Below are 13,583 nucleotides of genomic sequence, written 5' to 3' on the forward strand. Positions count from 1 at the left end.
TAGGAGTAACTGAGAGTTAGTTGGTCTTGTACTCATGAGGCAAACATGAAATGTGCGATTTTGTTACTATCCACTTTGCAATTGTCTTATCTTAGAAGGTTGTTCGATTTTATTAACATTGAAAATATAACTGAGGTGTAAAATATCCATCAAGTTTTACTTGATACAGATTTGTAAGTGGAAGAAGCAATATACCCCTGGCTGGCATCAGGGGTAGACAATAGGAAAAGTATGTATCTTAAGTCCTGAGATCAACTCCCTAGACAGTTTTAACAAATGATATTTTTTGAGGAACCTCACACTGTTTTCCAGAGCGGCTGTACCAGTTTACATTCCCACCAACAGTGTAGGAGGATGCCCGTTTCTCCACATCCTCACCCACATCTACAGTCTCTTAATTTGTTCATTTTAGCCACTCTGACCAGCGTAAGGTGGTATCTCAATGTGGTTTTGATTTGTATTTCCCTCATGCTGAGTGACGCTGAGCATTGTTTCATGTGCCTGTAGGCCATCTGGATGTCCTCTTTGGAAAAGTGTCTGTTCAAGTCTTCTGCCCATTTCTTCACTGGATTGTTTGTTTTTTGGATATGGAGTTTGGTGAGTTCCTTGTAGATTTTGGATACTAGCCCTTTATCCAATATGCCATTTGCCACTATCTTTTCCCATTCTGTCTGTTGCCTATTAGTTTTTTTGATTGTTTCCTTTGCAGTGCAGAAGCTTTTTATCTTTATGAGGTCCCAATAGTTCATTTTAGTTCTTGATTCCCTTGCCTTTGGGGATGTGTCCAGTAGGAAATTGCTGCGGTTGAGGTCACGGAGGCTATTACTTGCTTTCTCCTTAGGGTTTTGATGGTTTCCTGCCTCATATTCAGGTCCTTCATCCATTTTGAGTTTATTTTTATGAATGGTGTAAGAAAGTGGTCTAGTTTCATTCTTCTACATGTTGCTGTCCAGTTCTCCCAGCACCACCTGCCAAAGAGGCAGTCTTTTTTTCCATCAGATACTCTTTCCTACTTGTTAAAAATTAATTGGCCATGCATTTGTGGGCCCAGTTCTGGGTTCTCTATTCTATTCCATTGGTCTAAGTGTCTGTTTTTGTGCCAATACCATACTGTCTTGATGACAGCTTTGGAGTAGAGGCTAAAGTCTGGGATTGTGATACCTCCCATTTTGGTTTTCTTCTTCAATATTACTTTGGCTATTCAGGGTCTTTTGTGGTTCCATACGAATTTTAAGATAATTTGCTCTAGCTTTGAGAAGAATGCTGGTGCAATTTTGATGGGGATTGCATTGAATGTGTAGATTGCTTTGGGTAATAATGACATTTTAACAATGTTTATTCTTCCAATCCACGAGTATAGAATGTTTTTCCATTTCTTTGTGTCTTTTTCAATTTCGTTCATAAGCTTTCTATAGTTCTCATCATACAGGTCTTTTACATCATGGTTAGGTTTATTCCTGGGTATTTTATGGTTTTTCATGGAATTGTGAGTGGGATCAGTTTCCTGAGTTCTCTTTCTGTTGTTTCATTATTGGTGTATAAGAATGCAACCGATTTCTGTACATTGATTTTGTACCCTGCAATTTTGCTGAATTCATGGATCATTTCTAGAAGCCTTCTAGTGGAGTCGATTGGGTTTTCCATGTAGAGTATCATGTCATCTGCCAAAAGTGAAAGTTTGACTTCATCTTTGCTGATTCTGATGCCTCTTATTTCCTTTTGTTGTCTGATTGCTGATGCTAGGCCTTCCAGCACTATGCTAAACAACAGTGGTGAGAGTGGACACCCCTGTCATGCTCCTGATCTCAGGGGGAAAGCTGTCAGTTTTTCCCCATTGAGGGCAATATTAGCTGTGGGCTTTTCATAGATTGTTTTAATAATGTTTAAGTAAGTTCCTTCTAACCCGGCCTTTTCACAGGCTTTTATTAAGAAGGGATGTTTTATTTTGTCAAATGCTTCTTCTACATCTATCGAGGATCATGTGGTTTTTATCCTTTTTTAATGTGATGTATAACGTTGATAGATTTGTGAATATTGAACCAGCCATGTAACCCAGGAATGAATACCACTTGATCATGATGGATAATTCTTTTTATGTGCTACTGAATTCGATTTGCTAGTATCTTGTTGAGTATTTTTGCATCTGTATTCATTAAGGATATTGGCCTGTAGTTCTCCTTTTTTGTTGGGTCTTGTCTGGTTTAGGAATCAAGAACTCCCCTATGACCCAGCAATAGCACTGCTGGAGATCTACCCAAGGGATACAGAAGTGCTGATGCATAGGGACACATGTACCCCAATATTCATAGCAGCACTTTCAAGAATAGCTAAATCATGGAAAGGAGCCTGAATGTCCATCAATTGATGAATGGATCAAGAAGATGTGGTGTGTACAGTGGAATACTACATGGCAATGAGAAAAAATGAAATCTGGCCATTTGTAACAAAGTGGATGGGCCCAGAGGGAATCATGCTAAGGAAAAGAAGTCAGGCAGAGAAGGACAGATACCGTATTTTGTCACTCATAGGTCTAACAGGAGAAACCTAATAGGAGACCATGGGAATGGGAAGGGGGGGGGAAGAATTGGGGAGAGGGAGTGAGGCAAATCATAAGAGACTTTTGAATGCTGAGCACAAACTGAGGGCTGAAGAAGGATGGGGAAGGGTAAGTGGGGGGTGGTCATAAAGAGAGGCACTTGTGGGGAAGAGCGCTGGGTGTTATATGGAAACCAACTTGGGGGGCACCTGGGTGGCTCAGTCGGTTAAGTGTCTGGCTTCGGCTTAGGTCATGATCTCAAGGTTCGTGGGCTCAAGCCCCGCGTCGGGCTCTGTGCTGACAGCTAGCTCAGAGCCTGGAGCCTGCTTTGGATCCTATGTCTCCCTCTCTCTTTGACCCTCCCCTGCTTGCACTGTCTCTGTCTCTCAAAAATAAATAAAAGACATTAAAAAATTAAAAAAAATAAATCAACTTGGTAATAAACTATATAAAAATAAATAATAATAAAAAAAACAAATGATATTTACTATCTTTTATTAATTCATCACCCCACCCCTCCAGGGTGTTCTCTCGGTAGTGGTAAGTCTGCCATAAACAAATAGGTCTGTGCGTTTCCAAACAAGTCATGGTCTTGGCTCTATTCCTTATAATCTTAAGCCCTCTAGGGAGTTTTATTGTTAAAATTTGAAAAATTCTCACTAGAAGGAGTCCTAAATTTTATTTTTTTTATTAAATAAAGCATTTATTATGTTAAATAGGCCTAAGACTAAAGAGAGAGATAAAACAGGGAAGGGGATATGGAATTTTGAGAGCGAGGGAGAGACAGACAGACAATAGCCAAATAAGGATCATATGATATCTGAGTAAGGCCTGAAGTAAATGAATTAGAAGTCATACTAATGTCTGAAGTACTGTGTACCAAGCATGTGTGAAAGGACTAAGCCAGCCTGTGTTCGGTGTGTAAAAAAAAAAAAAAAAAAAAAAAAGCAGTGGCCAGTGTAGCTAGTTCCAAATGAGAGGGAGAGAGTAGGAGGAGATGAAGTCAGAGATGTACGGAGAGGTGGGGCCAACAGACTTTACAGGGCCTTGTGGGTCAATGACAGGATCTTCCTTTTGGAAATGAGAAGCCATGAGAGGATTTTAAACAGCAGTCCCAACTTTTAAATGTCTCCAGTAGAAACTTAATACCAGATTTCACCAAGCCACATGCCAATTGTGGGTATTCTGGATATACTGTAAATATGTTACCTTCTGGCAATTTTCTACTTCTTTCCTCTACCCACTTGCCGGAGTCCCACCCCGGCCGGTCCAGGGGGACCCGAACAAGGGCTGGCATCAGCGCAAAGGAATGGACACAGACAACTCAGGTGAACTGATCTGGACAGTTTATTGGTTTTTCAGGAAGCTCATCCATGGTTTCTACTCTATATGTTTGCGTCAAGCTATTGTTTTTACTCTCAGAAAGTTCTCAGGGAATTGATCCAAGAGAAAACTTTCTGGTTATTTCCATGCATTATTGCTTTTCTACTTTAAAGAATTAATCATTAGTCTTACTATTTCTATGCCTGACAAGCTAGAGGGCTAATTATTTTTTATATTATTATTCCAGTTGTTTGAGCTGAAACTGGTAGAGCTAACTGAAACTGGTAGCGCCTGTTCTTTAGAGAAATTGGAGCGTGACCGCTTTCTTGGGAACTGCCCACTGTAACCTACTGCAGGGGCATGCTTTCTTCAAAGTGCCCTTGATGATTAACTGATTGCTACGTTACAGGGAAAGGCCCAGTAAGACAAATTTGAACTGACTGAATAAACTGGCTGATTAGAAGAAGGGATATCAGTAGCTTCGCTTCCAGAGAACCGCTTTGCGGTCTTCTCGTCGGCCCCCTGGGCTTTGCCATCAGGTGGGTGATGAAGGTCGGCTCCCAACACCCACTGGCCCTTCCCCATTTGTATTAATTTGCATGATACACTTTCAGTGGTTCTGCTCAAATATCATCTCATTGTGTGGGCATTGCCTGAAAACATTGCTTATATTAGGAAACCCTGTCATTCCGTCATTGTACATAAACATGTTTATGGTACTTACCGCTATTATATTTTATTCTTAAAGACTTACCTTACAGAATATAAGCTATTTGAAGGCAGGGTACTTTGTTTCCTGCTAATATCCGTGATTAGTTGCTGACTGGGAGAATGAGCGAATGCATTTTATCTGTGCAAAGTAGAAAGTCACTGTAGTACATAAGCTGAGACTAACAGTTCACATGCTCAGTTAAACATGAATTCTATTTGTGGCACCAAATTCCTTACTCCTGTAATTTCTAACCTAACATCCTGAACATCTGTCATAAATTCTCAAGCTGTATTTTGTTTTGTTCACATTGTGAGTTTTAGGTATGTGCCTTCACTCATCAGTGAAGGAATGTTTTAATAAAGCTTTGCTAAGCTACAAAAATGTTAATTTCAAGACTCCCTCTCAAATGCTCCATTCTACTCTCAATACAAAAATTAATCATACTGGTCAGGTAGGACAGTTCTTATCTGTGAGTGACAGACCTCCTGGAAATCAGTGGCTGAAACAACTAGGTGGTTTATCATTGTCACATAACAGGAAGCTGGGAGATGCAGCGTGTGACGGGACAGTCCCCGGGCAGTCTCTGCCCGCTCCCCCTCCCTTAGCACTCAGCATGCACTCTCCTGACAGCAAGATGGCCGCTGTATGATCAATAAGGATGGATGGTGAAGGGCTAAGGCCTTTTCCTTATTAGGTTTTGTCTTATTTACATGGAAATAATCCCAGGAGGTTTTTCCCCAATTAGCTACACACTTTAATAATGCAACTGATTCAGAATCTTAAGGGGAAGGTTGGGTGGCTCAGTCAGGAGAGCGTCAGACTTGAGTTTTGCTCAGGCCAACATCCCAGGGTTTTGGGATCGAGCCTTGTGTCAGCTCTGCAGAGTGTGGAGCCTTCTTAAGATTCTCTCCCTCTTCCTGTACCCCTTCCCCCACTTGTGTTCTCTCTCTCTCAAAATTAATCAAGTAAATTGGGGAATTTTCAAATTTCATATTCACATTCCTAAGCAACATAAGGAAAAAGAAAAAGATGGGAGAGAAAACGTTTTGCAGATCAAATTTAAATACACCCCTTATTAATATTAAATGACAAGGTTGTCACAGATAACTGTGGATGAAACAGATTTCATCACCAGACTTTGTTCTTTATCCTGAGTGTATATTACATGCAACCCATGAACAGTGTCCTAGGTGTTCCAAATGAGTCAACAATTATTAGTCCTTAGTCTTTCCTAAGTTACATATTTATTTCCTTTGAAATTTATTAATTTTAATTTTATTTGCCTGAAGCTAACACTAGTTGGCAGTTTTTTTCTTTAAACATTTCTTTATTTTTGAGAGACAGAGAGACAGATCATGAGCAGGGGAGGGGCAGAGAGAGAGGGACACACAGAATCGAAAACACTCTCTAGGCTCTGAGCTGCCAGCACATAGCCCCACGTAGGGCTTGAACCCACGAACTGCGAGATCATGACCTGAGCCGAAGTTGGACGCTCAACCGACTGAGCCACCCAGGCACCCCTAGTTTGCAGTTTCAATATAATTATCTGATTCTAGTACCTTTTTAAAAAGTTTCTTTAAGTTTGTTTATTTTTCCACACTCAATGTGGAGCCCGACCCAGCGCTCAAACCCATGAACCATGAAATCATGACCTGAGCCAAAATCAGGAGTTGGATCCTTAAATGACTGAGACAACGAGGCACTCCCTGATTCTAGCATCTTGCTAGAAAAATGGAAGGACGGATTTTGAGATTCCACTCATTCCATTCTCCCTTAAAATGAAAGATCTACAAAAAGTTTGTAGTTGGGAAATATTCTATCATTTCTGAATGTATTTTAATATTCAGCTGTAACTTAATAGAAAAAGAATTGTGACATCATACAAGTCTAAAAATACCTTTGGTAACCATTTTCCACAATCATTTTATACTGTGGGGGCTATGTATGCAGCCAGAAAAAGAAGCTTGTAATTAGCATGAGGAAGATTGTGGTCTTTCCCAACCAAGTTGGTCAGTAGTAAACATTCAGGTTTATATTAAAGAGTCTGACTGTACTTTTGATGCCTGACTAATGACGCCTGTGAATCATCATCACAGCCTCTTACGATTCTGCCCATTGGGGTGGGACAAGCTAATAATGAAGCCTGAGAGGCCCTTCCCTCAGCAGTAGCTGTAAGTTCACAGCGTCCATGAGCACCATCTCCCCAGCCCCACACGGTATGCATCACAAGGAAGTAGTCACCTTCCCTGCTTCCTCTGGCCACTTTCAGGACTTGAGAAGTCTCCCCTGCTCTCCGGAGAAAGCATCATTATATACTCAACATTCTCCTAACACTTCAGTGGGACAGACTCATTCTGGACAACTAAAATCCTGTTCCAGTGGAGGAAGCACAAATCCAGACAAGCAAAAAATGTTGTAGAAGCTAAATATGTGAGATTTCTAGTTATCCAAAAGGGTTCCCATTGTGTATTTTCATTCTGGAGAGTAAACTCATGAAGATTTAGCTTTTCAAATTATTCCCTGAGCACCCCAGCACAAAATGTTGATTGTGTTACCTTTATCCATCTATACTTAATGTAAAGGTGCAAACCATGGGCCTTATTTCAGCAGAAGACGCAGGTAGAAATAGAATCATATGGTGTATGTTCATGAATGGGGAGGCAGGTTGTAAAGGGTGAGAGTTACATATTGCATTGTTATCGTATTTTCCGTAGAGCCACAAAAATACTTGGATATGTTATGGGTGGATAACTCTCAAATTCAACTTATGAAATATATTTCCAACACTGTAGGTTTGAATCTAACATGAAAAAAAAATTGTCATGTATGACATTCAACCTAGAGAACCTAAGGATGTCTTATTAGAGTTCATTATGAAATGCCCCAAAGAAGTGTGATGCACTTGGGATAATAAAAGGCACAGGATTCATTTAGTGTTACACAAAACTTATATTTTACTTACTTAGATAATGAGAACTAGGGTATCCTAAGTGAAATGGTATCAAAATGCATTTTAAGTGCCAAATTTGAGTCTTTCACAAACATACTACTTTATTTTGTTGTTTTTTAAAGAGCACAAGCAAGCAAAAGGGGAGGGAGAGAGGGAGGGAGGGGGAATGGGGGGAGAGAGAGAGAGAGAGAATGAATCATAAGTAGACTCTACACTCAGAGGAGAGCCCAATGTAGAAGATGACCCATGACTCTGACCTGAAATTGAGTCAGAGACTCAACATACTGAGCCACCTATGCACTACTATTTTGGTTCTTTTGATTTAAATGTCCTCTAGAACTTTTCTTCATTTTCCAAAACTAAGGCTAATTTTTCTTCACCCATGATACAACTATTACCTTTCAAAAGACAGAGAGACCATCATCCCCCCTCCAGTTTCTCTGACACAAATGCCATCCCTAGTAACCCATCATTCCCACATGAAAATATCATTGTCTCAATGTCCCAACCTAGAGTTTCATGATCACATATCTGAGAGCATAATCCTTTCCTATGGTAATCAACCAAGGCTCTCAATCATTCCAACAAATCCAGAGAAGGGGCTGTGGCCACAGAAAACATGGCAATTCACAAAATAGCTTTTAGATTTATTCCTTGCCATTCCTTATGCTCCCAAGTATATACTATACTGTATCTTAAAATTAGCATCGTCGTTTTTCCAGGGTATATAGATATGACTAAGCCCCACCTAATGAAAAAGATTCTTTTCACCTTACCGATGCATTCTCAGACCACCACTATGGTTGACAAATGAAATGCATGTAATGAAAGTATAACATCAGTGGATTCTTATAACTTGAGGTAACAAGTCATCAATAATAATGGAGCATTAAGAAACCTCAAGTAACTGAGTAAAAAAAGTCACAGAGGTGCCTGGCTGGCTGAGTTGGAAGAGCATGTGACTCTTGCTCTCAGGGTTATGAGTTTGAGCCCCACGTTGGATGTAGAGAGGAAAATAAAATTTTTATAAAATATTTAAAGAACAGATGATTAGGTCTTTCCACAGATAGACTTGTTCCATTGACACACATCATCTTGTGACTTTTAAATAATTTTTATTTTCTGTGGAATTTAACATCTAAGATTGATTAATCCTCAAAATACACCTAGTTCCCCTAGTGTGAATTTTTAAATTGTAGTCCGTTGAGAAAATTAGCTAAACAAATTATCATCTTCATTACATGTGTTAATGTTTCAGTCCAGTATGAGTTCTTTGGTGTTTCCTGGTTTCCAAGACCACAAATCACAAGGTTGCACATGTTGGGTTTTTTTTTTTTTAATCACTGGAAGTCTGTACCTTTTAGTCCCATTCACCTATATTACCCCCCTCTCCAAATTTGTACACATTTGATAAACCTGATCACACTCTTTACATTTGTAAGGTTTCTAGTAAAAATTACGTTCCACAGGGTATAAGCTTTGCATAAGCCTTGCCATACATTCTTTGTGTGTGCTTTCTTTCAGAGATTTGTATTCTGGTATCAGAGAGGTGTAAACCCTGGTTACAAAGCTTTCCACCTATGTTAGTTTCATATGGTTCCTCTCCATGATGGAATCTCTGATGTTAAATAAGTGTTGAATACTTGCTCCCTTTATTTGCAAGGTCTCTTTCTCCTAAGAGTTCTTTGATGATCCCCAAAGGTTGAGCTTTGAATAAAAACAATGTCACATATATTAGGTTTATACTTCTCCTTTCCACTATGTATTTTCTGATGCCTAATAAGTTTGGCAAATTGGGTAAAAGCTTTGTCACACTCATTACACTTAAAAGCTTTCTCTCCAGAATGGATTTTCTTATGTTGAGTAAGATGTGAACACTCTGTAAAGGCTTTACCACACTCAATATATTTGTACGGTTTCTCTCCAGTATGAGTTCTCTGATGACCCCATATGTGTGAACTGTTTGATAAAAGCCTTATCACATTCAATACATTTATAAGGTTTTTCTCCTGTATGAATTCTCTGATGTTCCATAAGGCTTGAACTTTGGATAAAAGCCTTGTCACACACATTACATTTGTGTGGTTTCTCTCCAGTGTGTATTTTCTGATGCCCAGTAAGGTTTGCAAATAGGGTAAATGCTTTGGCACACTCATTACATTTATAAGGTTTCTCTCCAGTATGGATTTTTCTGTGTTGAGTAAGATTTGAGCGCTCAGCAAAGGCTTTGCCACACTCACTACTTTTGTAAGGTTTCTCTCCAGTATGAGTTCTCTCAGGTCCCCAGAGGTGTGAACGTCTGATAAAAGCTTTACCACATTTATTACATTTATATGGTTTTTATCCTGTATGAATCCTCTGATGTTCTACAAGGCTAGAGCTTTGTATAAAAGCCTTGCCACATACATCACACTTGTGTGGCTTCTCTCCAGGATGTGTATTCTGATGTCTAATGAGGTGTGAGTACTGCTTAAAAGCTTTCCCACACTCCTTACATTTGTATGGTTTCTCTCCAGTATGGATTTTTCTATGTTGAGTAAGGCTTGAACGCCCAGCAAAGGCTTTGCTGCATTCATTACATTTGTAAGGTTTCTCACCAGTATGAATTCTCTCATGACACCAAAGGTGTGAATGTTGGTTAAAAGACTTACCACATTCATTACATTTGTAAGGTTTCTCTCCAGTATGCATTCTCTGATGACTTACAAGGTTTGAATTTTGACTACAGACCTTACCACATATGTTACATTTATATGGCTTCTCTCCTGTATGGACTCTCTGATGCCTCGTGAGGTTCGAACACTGGTTAAAGGCTTTGCCACACTCATCACATTTATAAGGTTTCTCTCCAGTATGGATTTTCTTATGCCGAGTAAGATGTGAGCGCTCTGTAAAGACTTTGCCACAGTCATTACATTTGTAAGATTTTCCTCTAGGGTGTGCTTTCCTGTCTTGTGCAGGTAACAAATGAGATTTAAAAATCTTTCTAGATTTATTCCAAATGGTTTGGGTCCTGGGAGGAGTTCTTTCAAGTAGTGAGACTGAGGAACCATTGCTGACACTCTTCTCAACTGGATTACATGCAAACGTTTTCTCCTCACTGTGAAATCTCTGCAGTTCACCCAGGTGTGCCTGCAAACTTAATCCAATTGTATTTTCCAAGCGGTTTATGGATTGGTTTCTGGCACCACTTCTGTTATTGTCCAGTTTTACCAAATTCCTTATAAATGGTTCATCATCCATGAAATAGTGGTATGTATTATTTCTTACAGAAACACACTGCTTTTGAGGAAGATTAAGTGAGGAATGATTCAGTTTATGATCTTTTCTACAAGTGAGATTTTTGTTATGGGTCAAAGGCACTTTTTTGTCATTTCTTGCATCATACTCCCACTGACTCTCAAACTCGTGCATATCTTCCCAGACTTCCTTGAGATCAAAATCCTTGATGCCATGGCTTTCATTTCTCTCCAATATCACTACGTGGTAAAATTCTCCTTTATTAATGTCCTCTGTTGGTGATAATTCTTTGATCCCAAATCCAGTAGGACTCCCTATCAAACAGAGTTGGAAAGTAAATATTTTATACTAAAAAAATTCCATAATTAACACCAAAATAATATTTTATAATGATGACGGAGTTTCTCTGGCATGGTATTCAAACACTATTGTTATTTAAAATGTTTTTAGGTTTTCTTTTTATAAATGTGGGGACAGTACTTGTATTTGCATATCTATGGGAATATGGCTGTGTTATAAGTTAAAAGCCTGACCCTAGAAAAAGGAACTGATTTAGCAAGAGGCATAATAGTGACTCATTCTGTAAGAATACTTTATACTACGGTATAAAGTAACAATGGAAAACATTCAACAGGGAGACAGTATGTGTTATAGGAACACTGGAGGCTCACATCTATTTCAGCATTTGCTCTAAACATTTTCAAACTAAATATCCCATGAATTCCATTTCCAGGTATATACTCAAAAGAAGTATATAATATATACATGTTCCAGGAGACATGTACAAGAATTTTTTTTTCAAGTTTATTCACTTAGATAGCGAGGGCGAGCTTGCAAATAGGGGAAAGGCAGGAAGAGAGAAAATACCAAGTAGTCTCCACACTGTAAGTGCACTGCACAATGTCAGACTTGAACTTAGGAACTGTGATATTATGACATCAGACAAAATCCAGAGTCAGACGCTTAACCGACTGAGCCACCCAAGCTCACTAAAATAATGCATCAATATATAAAAACCTATGACAAATCAAGTTAACGATATTTCTCTGACTAAAGCAGTAACTTAAAAAATATGTTCTCAAGACATCACAAATACTCAGTTTAAAGAATGTCATAGGGGCACCTGGGTAGCTCAGTCATTTGAGTGTCCGACTTTGACTCAAGTCATGATTGCGCAGTTTACAGTTTTGAACCCCGTGTAAGGCTCTATGCTGACAACTGTAAGCTTGAAGCCTGCTTCAGATTCATTCTCTCTCTCTCCCCTCCCCCCCAACTCACACTCTATCTCTCTCAAAAATAAATAAATATTCTTTTAAAAGTCATACATTTAATTGAGGTAAATAAATGTTATAACGAGATTCCATTACACATTTAGGTGAATGGCCAAAATCCAGAACACTAACACAAATACTAATGAGAATGTGAACCAGTAAGAATTGCTGGTGGGAATGCAAAAAGGTGTACCAGTTTGGAAAACAGTTTGCATATTCTTACAAAACTAAACATACTCTTAAATATGATCTAGCAATCACACTCCTTGATATTTATACAAATAAGTTGAAATTTTATGTTCACATAAAAATCTACACATGAAATAGAGAAATCCTAAAATGTATATGGACCCACAAATGACCCCAAATGCCCAAAGCATCTTGAGAAGGAAGAACGAAGGTAGAAGCATCACATTCCCTGACACCAAACACCCTGATTATAAATCTGTGGTAATTAAAACAGTATGGTATTAGGATAAATCTAATAGACACACAGATCAACAGAACAGAATAGAGCTCAGAAATAAACTCACACACACGGTCAATTAATTTACAACAAAGAGGACATGACTATACGATGGGGAAAGCACAATCTTTTCAATAGACGGTTTGGGAAAACTGGGCTCCCACAGGCAAAAGAATGAAACAGCACCACTATCTGACATCATACACAACAATTAACTCACAATGGATTAAAGACTTAAACTTATGACCTTAAACCATAAAATTCCTACTTGATAGGGGGTAATTAGCTCCTCATCACAGGTCTCAGGAATGATTTTTTTTTGACTGTTGACACCAAAAGAAAAATCAACAAAAGCAAAAGTGAGTTGGACTACATTAACTAAAAAGTGTCTGCACAGAAAAGGAAACACTTTTTCAACAAAATGTAAAAGCACCCTACTAAATAGGAAAAAATATTAGCAAATCATGTATCTGATAAGGGGCTCATAATCCAAAACACAATCCAAAAGTGCTCAGATGATCCAATTGAAGAAATGGGCAGAAGATCTGAATAGACATTTTCCAAAAACCTAGAGATGGCCAACAGGACCATGAAGATGCTCAACATCATTTATCATCAAGGAAATGCAAATCAAAATCACAATGATTTATCACTTTACCTCTTAGAATGGCAATTATCAAAAAGACAAGAAATAACAAGTGCTGCTGCTGGGTGGAGAATTTGCGCACTATTGGTGGGAGCAAAAATTGGTATGGCCACACACTACTGTGTGATTCACTAATTCTACTTCTGAATATTTATCTGAAGAAAACAGAAATACTAACTCAAAATGATAGAAACATTATAATGTTCACTGCAGCACTATTTATAATTGCTGAGAAACGGATACAATCTACGTGTCCAATGATGGGTGAATGGATAAAGATGTTATGTATACACTAAAGAATGATTGCGTTAATCAGGCAATTAGAGAAGAAATTAAAAAATATATGGAAACCAACGAAAACGAAAATACAACAATCCAAAATCTCTGGGATGCAGCCAAGGCAGTCCTAAGAGGAAAGTATATTGTAATCCAGGCCAAT

At 38.7% G+C, this 13,583-nt stretch overlaps 2 protein-coding genes across 2 annotated transcripts in view; one reads left to right on the forward strand and one right to left on the reverse strand.

Annotated features, from left to right (window-relative positions):
• The window catches only part of LOC115279869 (zinc finger protein 665-like), a 109,039-nt gene that overhangs the window by 57,249 nt on the left and 38,207 nt on the right, over positions 1 to 13,583 (forward strand).
• LOC115281211 (zinc finger protein 677-like) overlaps positions 1 to 13,583 on the reverse strand; it is a 55,186-nt gene that overhangs the window by 31,370 nt on the left and 10,233 nt on the right. The window contains 2 exon segments of the mRNA XM_029926546.1: positions 9,268 to 9,488; positions 9,490 to 11,075. Coding sequence (XP_029782406.1) covers positions 9,268 to 9,488; positions 9,490 to 11,075 — 1,807 coding nt within the window.

Source organism: Suricata suricatta, chromosome 16 (genome assembly GCF_006229205.1).
Source record: "Suricata suricatta isolate VVHF042 chromosome 16, meerkat_22Aug2017_6uvM2_HiC, whole genome shotgun sequence".
Lineage (NCBI taxonomy): Eukaryota > Metazoa > Chordata > Mammalia > Carnivora > Herpestidae > Suricata > Suricata suricatta.